At 44.5% G+C, this 13,662-nt stretch overlaps 1 protein-coding gene across 5 annotated transcripts in view; it reads left to right on the plus strand.

The window, feature by feature from the left end:
• The window catches only part of SIDT1 (SID1 transmembrane family member 1), an 83,864-nt gene that overhangs the window by 18,978 nt on the left and 51,224 nt on the right, over positions 1–13,662 (plus strand). For all 5 annotated transcript variants that reach the window (XM_037910012.2, XM_037909979.2, XM_037909988.2 and 2 more), the window contains exons 2-3: positions 10,187–10,308; positions 11,654–11,824. In XM_037910012.2, the coding sequence (XP_037765940.1) occupies positions 10,187–10,308; positions 11,654–11,824 (293 nt within the window). The remainder of the gene's footprint in view (positions 1–10,186; positions 10,309–11,653; positions 11,825–13,662) is intronic.

Genomic DNA, 13,662 nt, shown 5'->3' on the forward strand with positions numbered 1-13,662 from the left:
GTGGTGGACTCTCCATCCTTAGAGATTTTTAAGGCCCAGCTTGACAAAGCCCTGGCTGGGATGATTTAGTTGGGGATTGGTCCTGCTTTGAGCAGGGGGTTGGACTAGATGACCTCCTGAGGCCTTTTCCAACCCTAATCTTCTACGATTCTATGATCTATGTGCAACTTCACTTGAAGTCAAGGGAATTTTCAGATGTTCAGCTGTCTTCGAGATTTGGAAGACAATGCACCATTGTTTTCATTATTACAATATTAATTAGAAAATCAGTGGAAAAATATATTGTCATCATGTAATTTGACTGAATGGTAATGCGTGCACATAAGGAGGTTGCGTTATAGCCACAGGCAACTTTTGGCAATGTCCATCTTTGGAGAGTTGAATTATGCAATTCTTGATTATTTATTTATTTATTTTTTTAAAGAGAAATACAGTATTTAATCTGTAGGATGCAACTATCTAGGCTTTTATACATGTATAATGTATATGTACACAAATTATCTGAATTCGGATTAACCAAAATGAATTTGTCCTCGAATCCAGAAATCACATGGAAACTAATTGTAGGAAGGCGTTTGTTATTCCTTGATAAATAGCGTTTCCCTATCATAGGTTATACTAGTGCAAGGAGGTGGTAGAATCTCCTTCCTTAGAGGTTTTTAAGGTCAGGCTTGACAAAGCCCTGGCTGGGATGATTTAACTGGGAATTGGTCCTGCTTCGAGCAGGGGGTTGGACTAGATGACCTTCTGGGGTCCCTTCCAACCCTGATATTCTATGATTCTATGATTCTAAGAGTGGATTGGCCAGTAATATGCACATCCAGTGCACCTGTTCCCGGGAGCTGTGCCTGGACTGACACACCAAAGGCTGGAGAAGGTGCTGTATGTGTGTCCAGCCTTCGTCAGTTTCCATTAATTGTGCTGGTTAATGGTTCACGTGTGCCCTCTGTTATCAGATTTGCCTGTTACTTTGGGGTACGCTCATTTATTAGGGTTACTCTTCTGAGGAGGGGGTTCTGTAATTCTATCAATGTACTGCTTGTGTCACTTGTGTTCTCATACGGAGCTCTACTTCTCCCTTCAGCAAGTTCCCTCCCAATGGAGCTAGCCTGCAGGACCTAAGTTCCCCAGGGCTGGGTTCTTCCAGCCCCAGAATCTGTCACACACATACTCTCTCACACACCCTCCCAGATGCGCTCTATTAATCAGCACTCCCAAGCTGACCCCTTATATGTCCCTGGACTCAGCAGTCTGGGTCAAGCAGCACTTCCAAGCTGCCACCCTCATATGCCCCAGGTTCAGCACATCCCTATCCCCACTTTCACATTACAATTCTTCTGGTAGTAACGCACTTGATGAGCAAACCCTACAGGATTTTTGGGTGCTGCAGGGATCTTTAGCTTTAGCTGCACAGCGAATGGGGAAGCCAAAAACACCCATGATGGGGGGGAGGGAGAGAGAGAGAGAGAGAGAGAGATTGAGAAGCAACGAGCGTAACCATGAAAGTTATTTATTGCCAAGTAATAACCATACAAGGAGAGCCAAACAAACAAAACAGTTATAATATTAAATTTAACTTAAATTTGATTATTAAAGTCAGGTTTAGAAAACTATAACTGATCACATAAGTCAGGGTCAGAAGGCTACACCTACAGAAAGAGCTGGGTTCTCACCACTCTGTGAAGCTTGAACGGATCAGGGTTCCCAGGTGTTGGTGGTAGCTCAGGGTTTGGAGTGCTGGAGACAGGCACAGCCCCCAGCATGATTAGTCAGGAGAAGATGAAGTCCCAATAGAATTGGTGCAGATTTTAGATCCAGGCATCAGAGCACTTACTTGAGTATGTAGGGAAAGAACAACGCTTCAAGGGAAAACACTAGATTTGTTTGTGGGTAAACTGATGACTCAAGGGAGTATACCAAAGTTTTGTTCAGGCTAGACAATAGGAACTGATTATTCCTGGCTATGGGCAGTGTTCCTTCAAGGGAACTCACAGTGCAATTAGGTAGCTTCAGTATTTTGGATACCAATAAAGAATTTATTACTAGAGTTGGTCTGATAACTACTGATCTGGGTGTGTGCAGGTGTGGGTTCATTAACATCTGGAGCAGAGATTCCCCATCATGCAGTGCTTCCCTGCTTTTCTGGTCCCAGAGTTCAGTGCGGTTCTTGCCTTGGAATCTCTGTTCTCCATTCTGTGTGCTAATAGAGAGGCCTCCCTGTCCCACCTTTGATGCAGATGAGGCTAGGGGAGTTTCCTTAATCCTGTCACCCTTGTCCCAGGGGTTTAGGTGTGTCTCCCTCCGCCTTTTCATTGATTTCTGTAAGTCCTCCTTCTGATTGGCTTTGGCTCAAGCAGGGGCTTGGGGGTGGGGGGAAGGTCTTTCATGAGTCAGACAGGCTGGGTACTGTGCCTTGGTTCCCCAGGAGCACAGAGCTGATAGGTAACACCTCATTTGCGGAACAAAGGGTGCTGGAATCACTTAGCTTGAATATTTAACCTTGCAATGGTTTGGTTCTCTAGTGTAGATGGTGTGACACTGCACCCCATATTTTCCATAGTGATATTCTGATATGGTTATAGCATAATTATGATGCATTTTATGCAAGATCAGTCATGTGAGGTGTCATTGGCAAAGTTATGACTTGCTGAATAGGATAATCCTATTCATATGCATGTATCATTTTTGCATCTGAAGTTATGAATATTGACTCTGCATCTGTATTTCAAATGTAGTTATACTGGGGGAACACCCACTAGACAAGATACTTTCAAACTAGATAGTGGGTGGGGAAGGACCTATTCAGGGCAATGGGCCATTAGGGAAAAACAATAGGCCTTAAGAGAAGATTATCTCCCACATGGGGAGCCTTCCTGAGAATACTACAGACAGCCTGTGAGTGATGGCTGCTATGACTCGACAAGGATCTGTGATCAGACCACATATCTCTAGACTCCATCTTGGAATGTTAGTATTTTTCCACAGCGGTGTCTGGGAACCAAAGCTTTGAAACAAAGTGTTCCTGCCATATGCAAAAGCTGTATAAGGCAGGGAGTGACATCATCCGTGGTTCTTCACTCCCCATACAAGAAGACTCCTGGAAACACCTGAGGAACAAAGATTGAACTGGGGGAAGTGCTAGACCCAAGCTAACAGCATTTCTAGTCTGTGAATGAAACACCTGGGGATTCCAAGCTGTAAAGCAAGTGTAGCTTGCCCCTTAAGAATCTGCAGCCAGCTTGTATCCTCTCTTAGGGTGAGAATCTGCTAATGCATATCCAATCTATTTAGTATATTATGCTTAGTTTGTGGGTTTTTTTGTTTGTTTGTTTATTTGCTAGGTAATCTGCTTTGATCTGTTTGCTATCACTTAAAATCTATCTTTTGTAGTTAATAAAGTTGTTTTTGCTTTACCTAAACCAGTAAGTTGGAGTGATGTGTATGGGAATCATAGCTCAGGGGCAAAGGCTGTTGCATATTCCTCTCCACATGGAAGAGGGGGGTGAACTTTATGGGTTTATGCCATACAGTTCCCTGTGCAGTACACGACAGTATAATTTTGGGTTTATACTTCAGAGGGGATGCATGTATGGGGAGCTGGGAGTTGCCTTGGCTGTATCCATCCTATGCAGGGGCTGGTCAGAAAGCCTGCATGTAACTGCAGGTGGGTGTGGCCCTACCTGTATGATGGCTGGTTAAAGTGCAGGTTGGAGGGCTTTGTAGCTTGTCACAGCAGTACAGTGTGAGAGGGAGCCCAGGCTGGTGGGTCAGGGGGCTCAGTGGTACCCCAGTTCCAAGTGGCACACTGGGGGAAACCTGTCACAGATGGATCTAGAGAGAGAACTGGAGAGAATTTGAGACTAGGATTTCAAAAATCTTCCAGCCTTTTGTTTAGGTGCAGCACGTACAGGAAATGTCAGATGTAAATTTTCTGTGTATAATCACCCTCTCTTTTCTCTTCCTCACCCTGTTCTAGGCTTACTTCTCTTTCCTCAGCCCCATTTTGCAGTGCCCTTTGGCTGAGCTGAGAACGTTTATAGAATTCATTCTATGTCGGGTACAGGTGTGGAGCCGGTAAGGGTACAGTGATTTGTCAAATGACAAAAGATACTATGAGATTAATTCTATTCCATTCTTATTTTATTCATTTGAGTGTCTCTATTCAGTTGCACAGGCAGGAGTAACAGCAAGCTTTCCTATGCAAATACACACGCTTCCTCGCCAATGTGCATGACCGGTAGGGACCACATCCATGCATATAAAGAGAGCTCAGCAACACTATCCCTTCTATCTTTTAGCCTCTCAGCTGAGATAGATAGCAATGGGGAAAAATGTGGTAGAGCCACTTAGGAGTAGCAATAGGGTAGAAGGCTGATTATTTCTGTACTTGACTTGGTTTGCACGTTACATGCATGCATGGTTGCTGATTTCTGACATGACATAACTACCTAGATCTCGGCCTATCTTGGATACGTATGACCCAGCATTGGATGGGGAGGACTGGTATGTTTGGGATGCCTGACTAGAGGGGAGTGGCAATGAGTCAAGCTCCGTCTACACAATCACAAACCCCACCCATGCTCTCAGAGAAGATACACATTTTCTCCATTAAGATCAGTGGCAAATTAGTTATCATTGCCCTGTGTGTGTCTCTCTCTCCCTGTGGATTTGGGCAGGCAGCCTTTGGAGTTGCATTGGGAATTTTTTGTTGCCAGCAGTGCTACAAACTGGATTCCTTTTATTTTTAATGACAACATACATTCTGCAGAAGCTGCTATGGTGGGTTTCCAAAGCAGTCCCAGTCTGTATCCTTGGGTGTACTGGGTCATGCGCCAACCCTGATGTATGCCCCCTCAAACAAAGTGTATGTGTGTGTGTACACGCACACACACATGCAATACGTAAAAATGCCCCAAAAGAGGGTTTTTCTAAAGCTTCTTGACCCCTTTGTATCATCGTTAAGGTAGAAGACTTAAATGGATGAGTTTCTGTCACTCCCCTGTCTTGTCTGTAACATAATAAAATAGTTCTTGTTGCCATGGCAACATGAGGAAACTGGCATCTGGCGTGGGAATACCTAGCCTCTCTAGAGCAGCTTGTCTCCTGCAGGCTGCCAGGGCCCCACGCTCACAGCAGACTGCAGTTTCCCTTCTTTTATGACTTGTTACCTTGCTGCTCAGAGTTAATTGAATTTGCATGCTGGAGATGGGCCACTGGGGGGAGGAAAATGGATTCTGAACAGCACTGTTTTCTGGGTCACCTGGGATAACCAATTTGCTGTAGATCAGGACCCAGCAGCCAGATGAAGCAGCTTTCCCTTTTTTGCTTTGGTGTAGGATCTTGGTGGTAACTTCCTGTTGAAAGAGACTGGCAGCATGTTTGCTCTATAAATAAGGAGTGGCCTGGCCATATGTGTTGCTATAGCAGCAACAATGAGATTCAAACCCTGAATGACAACTGCATATCCTACTTCTTAGTTTCAACGTTCCTTGATTGTACTCATGCTGTCTTCCTTACTCCCTGCCTCACCTGCTGTCCCTGCCTCACCTGCTGCTATAAATGTATAGCAAACCCACACAAACAAAAGGCAGCTTCTTACACAGGGGTTGATCAATATCCATGGTGTAGCCTTGCAGAGTCAATTCAACTACAAGGGAAGGAGCTCAAGTCTACTCTGCCTCATATATCAAACTCTCAGCTTATGGCTCTGGCAGTGTTGCCATCTGTCACCATTTCATTGCCAGTGTCTCATTATTTGGTGTTTTTTCTTTAAAGCCTAAAGTCCTAGAGTTGAGGTAATATGGGATAGATAAAGCATAGTTACATGCTTTAATTTTTAAAAAAATGAAGGTTTGTTTCTAGCCTTCATAGCCGCAGATACCAGCTTGAAAATGTGACTGGAAAGTCCCTCAAAGGCTCTGAAAGCAGAAAGCAAAGAAAAAGGGTCCAGCATTTATCATTATTTAAAATCTCATGACTTTTTGAGGTTTGACTTATGATTTTGAAGGCTGAGGGGTTGACAGTCCTGTAGAATCTTTATTACCAGTGATGAGGGATATGGCGGAAGGTGCCTAGCTTGACTTCTAGATCGCAGGCTGTGAGAAAGTGTGTTGATGTAAACTGAACCCACATGAGCTTTGAGTCATTAAGCAAGAATAGATGCGCCAACAGTCTTCTCAAGTATAATTGCGCTTTAACTTGCACACCACCATTTACATGCAGTTGTAAACCTTTGTTTTGGGCATGATCTATAAAGACTTTTGCTACAGTGCAGGCCATTATCTCAGTCTCCATGTCCTTCAGTGCCCTGCTATTGGGCACGCTATTGCCATTATGGGGCGGGGTGGCACTTTTTACAGGTCTAGCTCTTAGGGATAGAAAGATGAAGTGTGGCTGAGGGGCCTGTTGTGGTCCAGGTGAAAATCCCTTAGGATTTAGCCATGTTGGAACAGGCCGTGCTTGGTACATATTTAATTATTATTTCAAAAGCTTCGATCACTATTGCCTAACATTCCTGATGACTTGCAAAAGGAAGCCACTAACTTGTGTCAGCATTCCATGCAGCTTCTCGAAAGAACTTTGCACTGGGTTCCCAGCAAACATGAGCCAGAATACAGTGGGGCCAGGCAAAATGCTGCTTGCTTGCTTCTTGAAGCAAGGTTTGAATCCAGTGCCTTCCATACTACAGCACTCACCTCAGCCCCTGGAGCTAAAGTAGTCATTTCTTTTACTTGTCAGCAACAGTAGTCGCTCGTCCTCCTACATTGTCCAGCCATGACGGGGAACACACACCACTCATTCAAGCTGTAGGCTACGCTGACACTTTCTTTTGAAAAAAATACCCTTTGACCGAGGAGAAGCAAGTATCAATCACCCCTTATACCTATGGGGCAAATAAGGACAACAGAGGTTTCACAAGGTCATCAGTGGTAGAGCCAGCAATAGAATTCCAGTAACTCCATATAGTAGAATCAACCCTTACCCACACTGCATCTTGTTACATTTAGACCAAACCTTTGTGCTTGGCTTCGCTATCTGAAAACTGACCTCCCCAGAGTCCCGTGAGAGGCTCAGCTGAGTTGGCCTGGCACATAGCTGGATGCACTACTGGATTAAGGTATAAACTAACTAAGCTACAGTTTAGGGCCTCGCAATATGAGGGGCCTCTAAAAAAGAAAAAACTGACTTCATTTCAAGTTTTATCAAAATCGGTTGATAAATAAAGGAGATATGGGAAAAAGAAGATTCTCTCTCTCTCTCTCTCTCTTTCTGTATATAGATATTTTCATTCAAATATGACAAAAATATACACATCTGGCTACACCAATACCCTTATCCTGCCCTAACCCTTCACTAATTGTTCATTATTGACAGGCAGGAGACCAGGGCTGAGATAAACGATAATTGCACTTGTAAAATTAGTATTTCTATGAGTAAGTCTGCTATCAGTCTCCTAAGGCAGCATTTTGGTGGCCAGCTACTGGTAAAATTCTGACCGTGCCTTCATAACTTATTTAAATAAATAAATAATCTCACCGCTGATAAAATTGGGGGAAAATGTGAGGTCGGAGATGCCAGTGTCGTGCAGCAATCCTGCCAAGCTCAGACTCGTACGTTAGTGTGTTCTTTCTTCTTTTGATCTGGACATACGGCGCTTTCTGCTTCATGCACCATCCATGCTTCACATGATTGACTTTGCAGGTGATCGTCTTATGGACTTGGGTCGAGTGGATCTTGAGGAGGATAAATCTGTGTTGGCTTCCCTCCGTCAGTTTCAAGAACCTTCACAGTAAATATCGGAGAGTGCTGACGAAAGGATAAATAGAGGGGTTTGAAAGAAATGAAGGAAGATATGCATATATATCAAAATATTCTGAGTACTTGCTGAGCAAGTTATTTCAAACTATGTGCATATATGGTTTATAGGCTATTAAAGCCTATAATATTCAATATATTTGCTTGAATATAGGCTAGTTTTTCTCACTTTCTCAATGCCTGTCTAGAGATTACCAGTCTTTCTTTTTCTGGTAAATTATTTCTTTCTCTTCGCGCATATAGCTTGTTGTCACTCTGTGTGTCCGAGGTGTTTACTCAAGATTAATGAGTGGGCCTGGGGGAGACAGAGGACAGAGAATTGAATGCAAAGAGAGATGTCTGCTTAGAAAAATGGCCGGGATTTTCTGCTCGGCGGGTTTGGAGCACGTAAGATAATATTTTATTCTAGCTAGTATGCTATGTAAAAAATCTTACAGACTTATAAATCACATATCCTATGCATAAGACATTGTATTTTTATAGTATGGCAAAAGAAAAATCCCAACAATTCATTGTTTCGTAGCAAAAATTAAATTGGAATAAACATTTGTAAATATACTTTATATATAGTCTGGATAAACTTTTTGTATTTCCCTAACAAAATTAATCAAACATTTTTTCATTTATGAAAAGATGGATAATTTTCCTTACTCATGATGTAAAAAAAAATTATATATCCTCTCTTCTTTTCCTGTGAGAACATAGACAAAATAGCACTAACTTTCACAGAAATATCCTGGTAAAATAACAGTTTTTTGGCATATATATATAATAAAGAATATTTGTTGTTGTATGATATATAAATCTCAAAATTTATAATATACAATTCATTTTTTACTGGTTTCATTAAAAACTTTCTGCTACTAATTTTAGTACCAATATTAGGTAATTCAGCATAACCTTCTATAAAACAAAACAAATCAATTTATTGGAAAACTACAATCTGCAAACAATTTTCAGATAGTTTGCTAATTACCTGGGTGTAATTCATATTAGGGCTGTCAAGCAATTAAAAAAATTAATTGCACGATTAATCGTGCTGTTAAACAATAATAGAATACCATTTATTTAAATATTTTGGATGTTTTCTACATTTTCAAATATATTGATTTCAATTACAACACAGAATACCAAGTGTACAGTGCTCACTTTATATTTATTTTTTATTACAAATATTTGTACTGTAAAAAAATAAAAGAAATAGTATTTTTCAATTCACCTAATACAAGTACTGTAGTGCAATCTCTTTATCATGAAAGTTGAACTTACAAATGTAGAATTATGTACAAAAATTACTGCATTCAAAAATAAAACAATGTAAAACTTTAGAGCCTGCAAGTCCACTCAGTACTACTTCAGCCAATCACTCAGACAAACAAGTTTGGTTACAATTTGCAGGAGATAACGCTGCCCACTTCTTGTTTACAATGTCATCCGAAAGTGAGAACAGGTGTTCACATGGCACTGTGGTAGCCGCCGTTGCAAGATATTTACGTGCCAGATGCGCTAAAGATTCATATGTCCCTTCATGCTTCAACCACCATTCCAGAAGACATGCATCCAAGGCTGACAATGGGTTCTGCTTGATAACGAGCCAAAGCAGAGCACATCAACGCATGTTCATTTTTTGTCATCTGAGTCAGATGCCACCAGCAGAAGGTTGATTTTCTTTTTTGGTGGTTCGAGTTCTGTAGTTTTCGCATCTGAGTGTTGCTCTTTTAAGACTTCTGAAAGCATGCTCCATGCCCCGTCCCTCTCAGATTTTGGACAGCATTCAGGGGTGAAAGTAACATAAAAGACTTACCGGTACAGGGGCTGGCTCCGGGCCCCTGGAAGGAGCAGGATCTCGGGCAGAAGGGGCGGGGCTGGGGGGTCAGCCTCCCCCAGCCAGCCCTTCCGCGGTGCCCGGCCCACACCACCCGGGGCTCCGGTGGCGATTTAAAGGGCCCTGGGCTCCAGCCGCTGCCGTGGTGGCTGGGAGCCCTGGGCCCTTTTAAATCGCTGGGCCCTGGAGCAGCTGCACCTTTTGCCCCCCATTGGCGGCGGCAGGGCTGCCGATGGGGAGCAAAAGGGGCAGTGACTTTAAAGTGCCGCTGTGGTAGCACTTTAACGTTGGCTGCCTACGAGCCGGTACCGGCACCCACTTCTTCGGTACGCCGTATCTACCCGTACCGGCCCACTTCCACATCTGACGGCACTTCAGATTCTTCAACCCTGGGTCGAGTGCTGTAGCTATTTTTAGAAATCTCACATTGGTACCTTCTTTGTGTTTGTCAAATCTGCTGTGAAAGTGTTCTTAAGTGTGCTTCCCCACCACCACCATGTTGTGTAGTTTCCACTAACACTTGCCTTTCCAACTGTCTCCCCACAGGTGGATGCAGTGCGGGTGTATGTGAAGAGTGACTCTGAGGACCTGCAGTATCCCATCCTGTTTGTAGTTCGCCAGCAGAAGGGGGTCCTGTCATGGCAAGTCCCTCTGATTTTTCGAGGCCTGTAAGTGACAGAGATTCTCTTTGCAGTTTGTAACAGGCGTGTCGTCCCTCCTTTCCCAGTTGCTAAATCTCACCATTTTACTGTAAATCTGGGAATACTTGGTGCGGTGGCTTGTTTAAGTTTCCCATGGTCTCACAATTGCTGGCATCCAACTTGTGAATTTCTCTTGGTCAAAATGATTGACATTTCCCATTAGCAAGGTAAATTGAATAGACTGATTCAATTTAGCAATGCCCGGTTTCCAAAGTGTATGTGCAGAGCATCCTGGCCCCTGGCTCTCCGGTTGGCAGCACTGCCAACTGGCCATGCTGTGGGCTACTCACAGTTGGCAGACAGCCTCTACACTTCCTCTTCTTATTCACCAGCACACACTCTTCTCCCCCTCATCCCTCGAATGCTGTGCAAAATAGGACATGCTGAGAAATACAGGGGAGACGCTTCTCAAAAGCATCAAGCTATGTCCTCAGGCATTTCAATCTGTGAGATTCACACACCACACCTGTTTTACAGCTAGTTGGAGGGGTGTAGTTAAATAGTTCTTGGCTCTTGTCAAGATTTTCCTGTATCTGGCTTCATGAGCCAGGGGAGCAGATGGTAGGCTGGGACACCCAGAATAAGTCACTACAGTTGCAGGAGGGAACATTTCTGCAGTGGTTGGTGAACCTGCCTCTGTGATCCACCAAGTCCTGCAGAGCATCCAGTTGATAAACTGTGAGAGGAGGGGCCTATAACTGGTACGTGCATCCCATCACTAGCATTTGCACAACTCAGGGACTGTAATTGTTCCTAACCAGAGATCTCCAGCACACCTCAACCACATGATGCTGCAGCACACAATGGGTAGGCAGGTGCGCCTCCACCACCAAACTAGTTTCCAACTGACTGGTAGCAATCTGGGGTTAAGCTTCCAAATGCTAATCCCCATTCAATTCTCCTTACTGAGGCAGGCTCTAAGGCACTGCAGCGTCAGGGAAAACTCAGTGGAGTTCCAGGGAAGTGGCCTTGCAAAGCCTGAGGTTCTGAAGCCACTGCTGGTCATCCAGGGTCTGTCTAAATAACTCTGCTAGAATAAAAAGAAAAGGAGGACTTGTGGCACCTTAGAGACTAACCAATTTATTTGAGCATAAGCTTTCGTGAGCTACAGCTCACTTCATCGGATGCATTCACGAAAGCTTATGCTCAAATAAATTGGTTAGTCTCTAAGGTGCCACAAGTACTCCTTTTCTTTTTGCAGATACAGACTAACACGGCTGCTACTCTGAAATCTGCTAGAATAGAAGGAGGGTGATTTTCTGTTCCATTTTATTTGGTGGCTGTTGGCTTTTTTCCCTTTTGGCTGCTGTAGTTACCAGAGGACCTACAACTACCAGGAAGTGAGCCGTACACTCTGCCCTTCTGAACCCACGCCTGAGATGGGACCCTCTGAGCAGATCATATTTGTAGACGTGGCTTCCATGGCGCTGTTTGATATTGAGTATGAGCTGCTGGTCACGAGGCTCAAGAGCTTCCAACTCATGTAAGCAGGATTATGAACATATGCAAGTGGGATTGGTGTGTGTGTGTGTGTGTGTTCGTACAGGGTGGAAACTGCTCCCACTCACATCTAGGTAGATACAAGCATAGTGCCTTCAATTATGCTCTCTTCACATCCTAGGGGTAGCCAACACCTGATTCAGACTAAGGTGAAATCTGCCCATAATGCACCTCAATAGCTATGCACTGTTGTGTGGGCAGGGGATTCCTTCCTGACTGATGACCTGGGGCCCTGAAGCATGAGGTCTGCTTACTTCTGTTGAAACCTGAGCAAAACATTCTCCTGTCCTCTACCGAAATCCATCCCCAGTCTGACTCCGTGACCTTCTGCACTATTTTTACTTTAGTTTAAACTGAGCTTGGAGTTTGTCATTGTCCAATAGGTGCTGATTGGCTGGGTGCTCTAGCTGAGCACTCTATCAGGAGCCCGCTCATTTATTTCTCACAAGAAATAGGGAGTCAGGACATATCCTTGGGATCAGTGCTCAGAGGGGAGCTCCTTCCAATGTGTGTGGGGTGGGAAAGGATCAGTTGCTTTGGTAGCAGGGTTCCCTGCACCTTCCTGAGCATGATTCCTGGAGGCGTGGGGGAATTTGAGTGGAAATGGGATAGGCAATGGGAAGGAAGCATATCTTTCTCTGACACTTGCTGGGACAGCCAGAGATGGTATTATGGTTCCAATGGAAAGTTACCGTCAGGGGCTCTGCTCCATGAGGGAATCCCTGGCAGAGCAGCTCCGATGAACCTGTGCTGGCAGAGAGGTGGCATAGAGCCAGAGGAGTTCTATGCAGATGGCCCTGTGCCCTGATGGAGCTCTGAGATCTAAGGAGTTTGTGGACTAGGTATCCTGCTTTCTTCTGTAGGCTGGGGTTAGGGGGGAAGTCCCCAATCCCACATATGCAAGCTGTGGCCATTTCTTGGCCCTTGCATGCGTATGTCTGCAGAGGGGGGCACAATCTAGACTAGGATTATTTTCAGCACTACTGCTGTCAGATGGGCTGATGCAGGGGGAGGGGGATGCAAGGCCAAATGGGGAGGAGCCTGCTGGGACTGTTAGGGGTACATATCTGAGCGCAACAGGAACAGCAGTGACATTGATTGAGAAACCCCCAAAACTTCTAATGGTTCCCACCAAATCTCTTTGGTAGAAGGATCTTAGAACCTAGACCATAGGCTGTCACAACTAATGGTGTGGAGGGACCTGGCACCACTGGGATCTGTGAGTGCAGAAAGGCATTTTCCCATTGTAGCTGGCCACTTGGTTCTGGAGGGCGTGTCTGGAGATTTAATTTTGACTGTTGGGAACACCTGCAGGCATAAGCAATCCATTTTGGCCACTGGCCTGACAGGTCAGGCTGTTCAAACTGTTAGAAACCAAGATGTAGAAGGCCATGCCTAGTGGCTGGAACAGTGGTAGTCAGGTCTAGTGGTCAGTGCAGTGGCAGCTGAGCCAAGAACCGGAGCCAGAGGTCTGAGCTGGAGTCAAGAGCAAGTCTGGAACAAAGCAGGAGCAGGGCTGGGAACAAGGCTGGAGTCACAGCAGGCTAAGGCCTGTGGAGTTTATCATCACAATCAGGCAGGGGAGACTTCAAGCCACAAAATTCTGTTGGGCAGACTGAGGTGCTGCTTCTCCTGTGAGGCTTCTATACCTGCTCTGAGAGGTAAACCAGCTCCTGGTTTGTAGATTGGCTGGGGCCTAGCATAGAATGACTCATCACTGCATGTGGCTTAATCAGGCTCTCCTTCAGGGATGACTCACACCTCACACCGCGTACTTAACCGTGATCCTCCCCATGCCAATATTAGGGAACTGGGGTTATT

This window comes from Chelonia mydas, chromosome 1, assembly GCF_015237465.2.
Source record: "Chelonia mydas isolate rCheMyd1 chromosome 1, rCheMyd1.pri.v2, whole genome shotgun sequence".
NCBI lineage: Eukaryota > Metazoa > Chordata > Testudines > Cheloniidae > Chelonia > Chelonia mydas.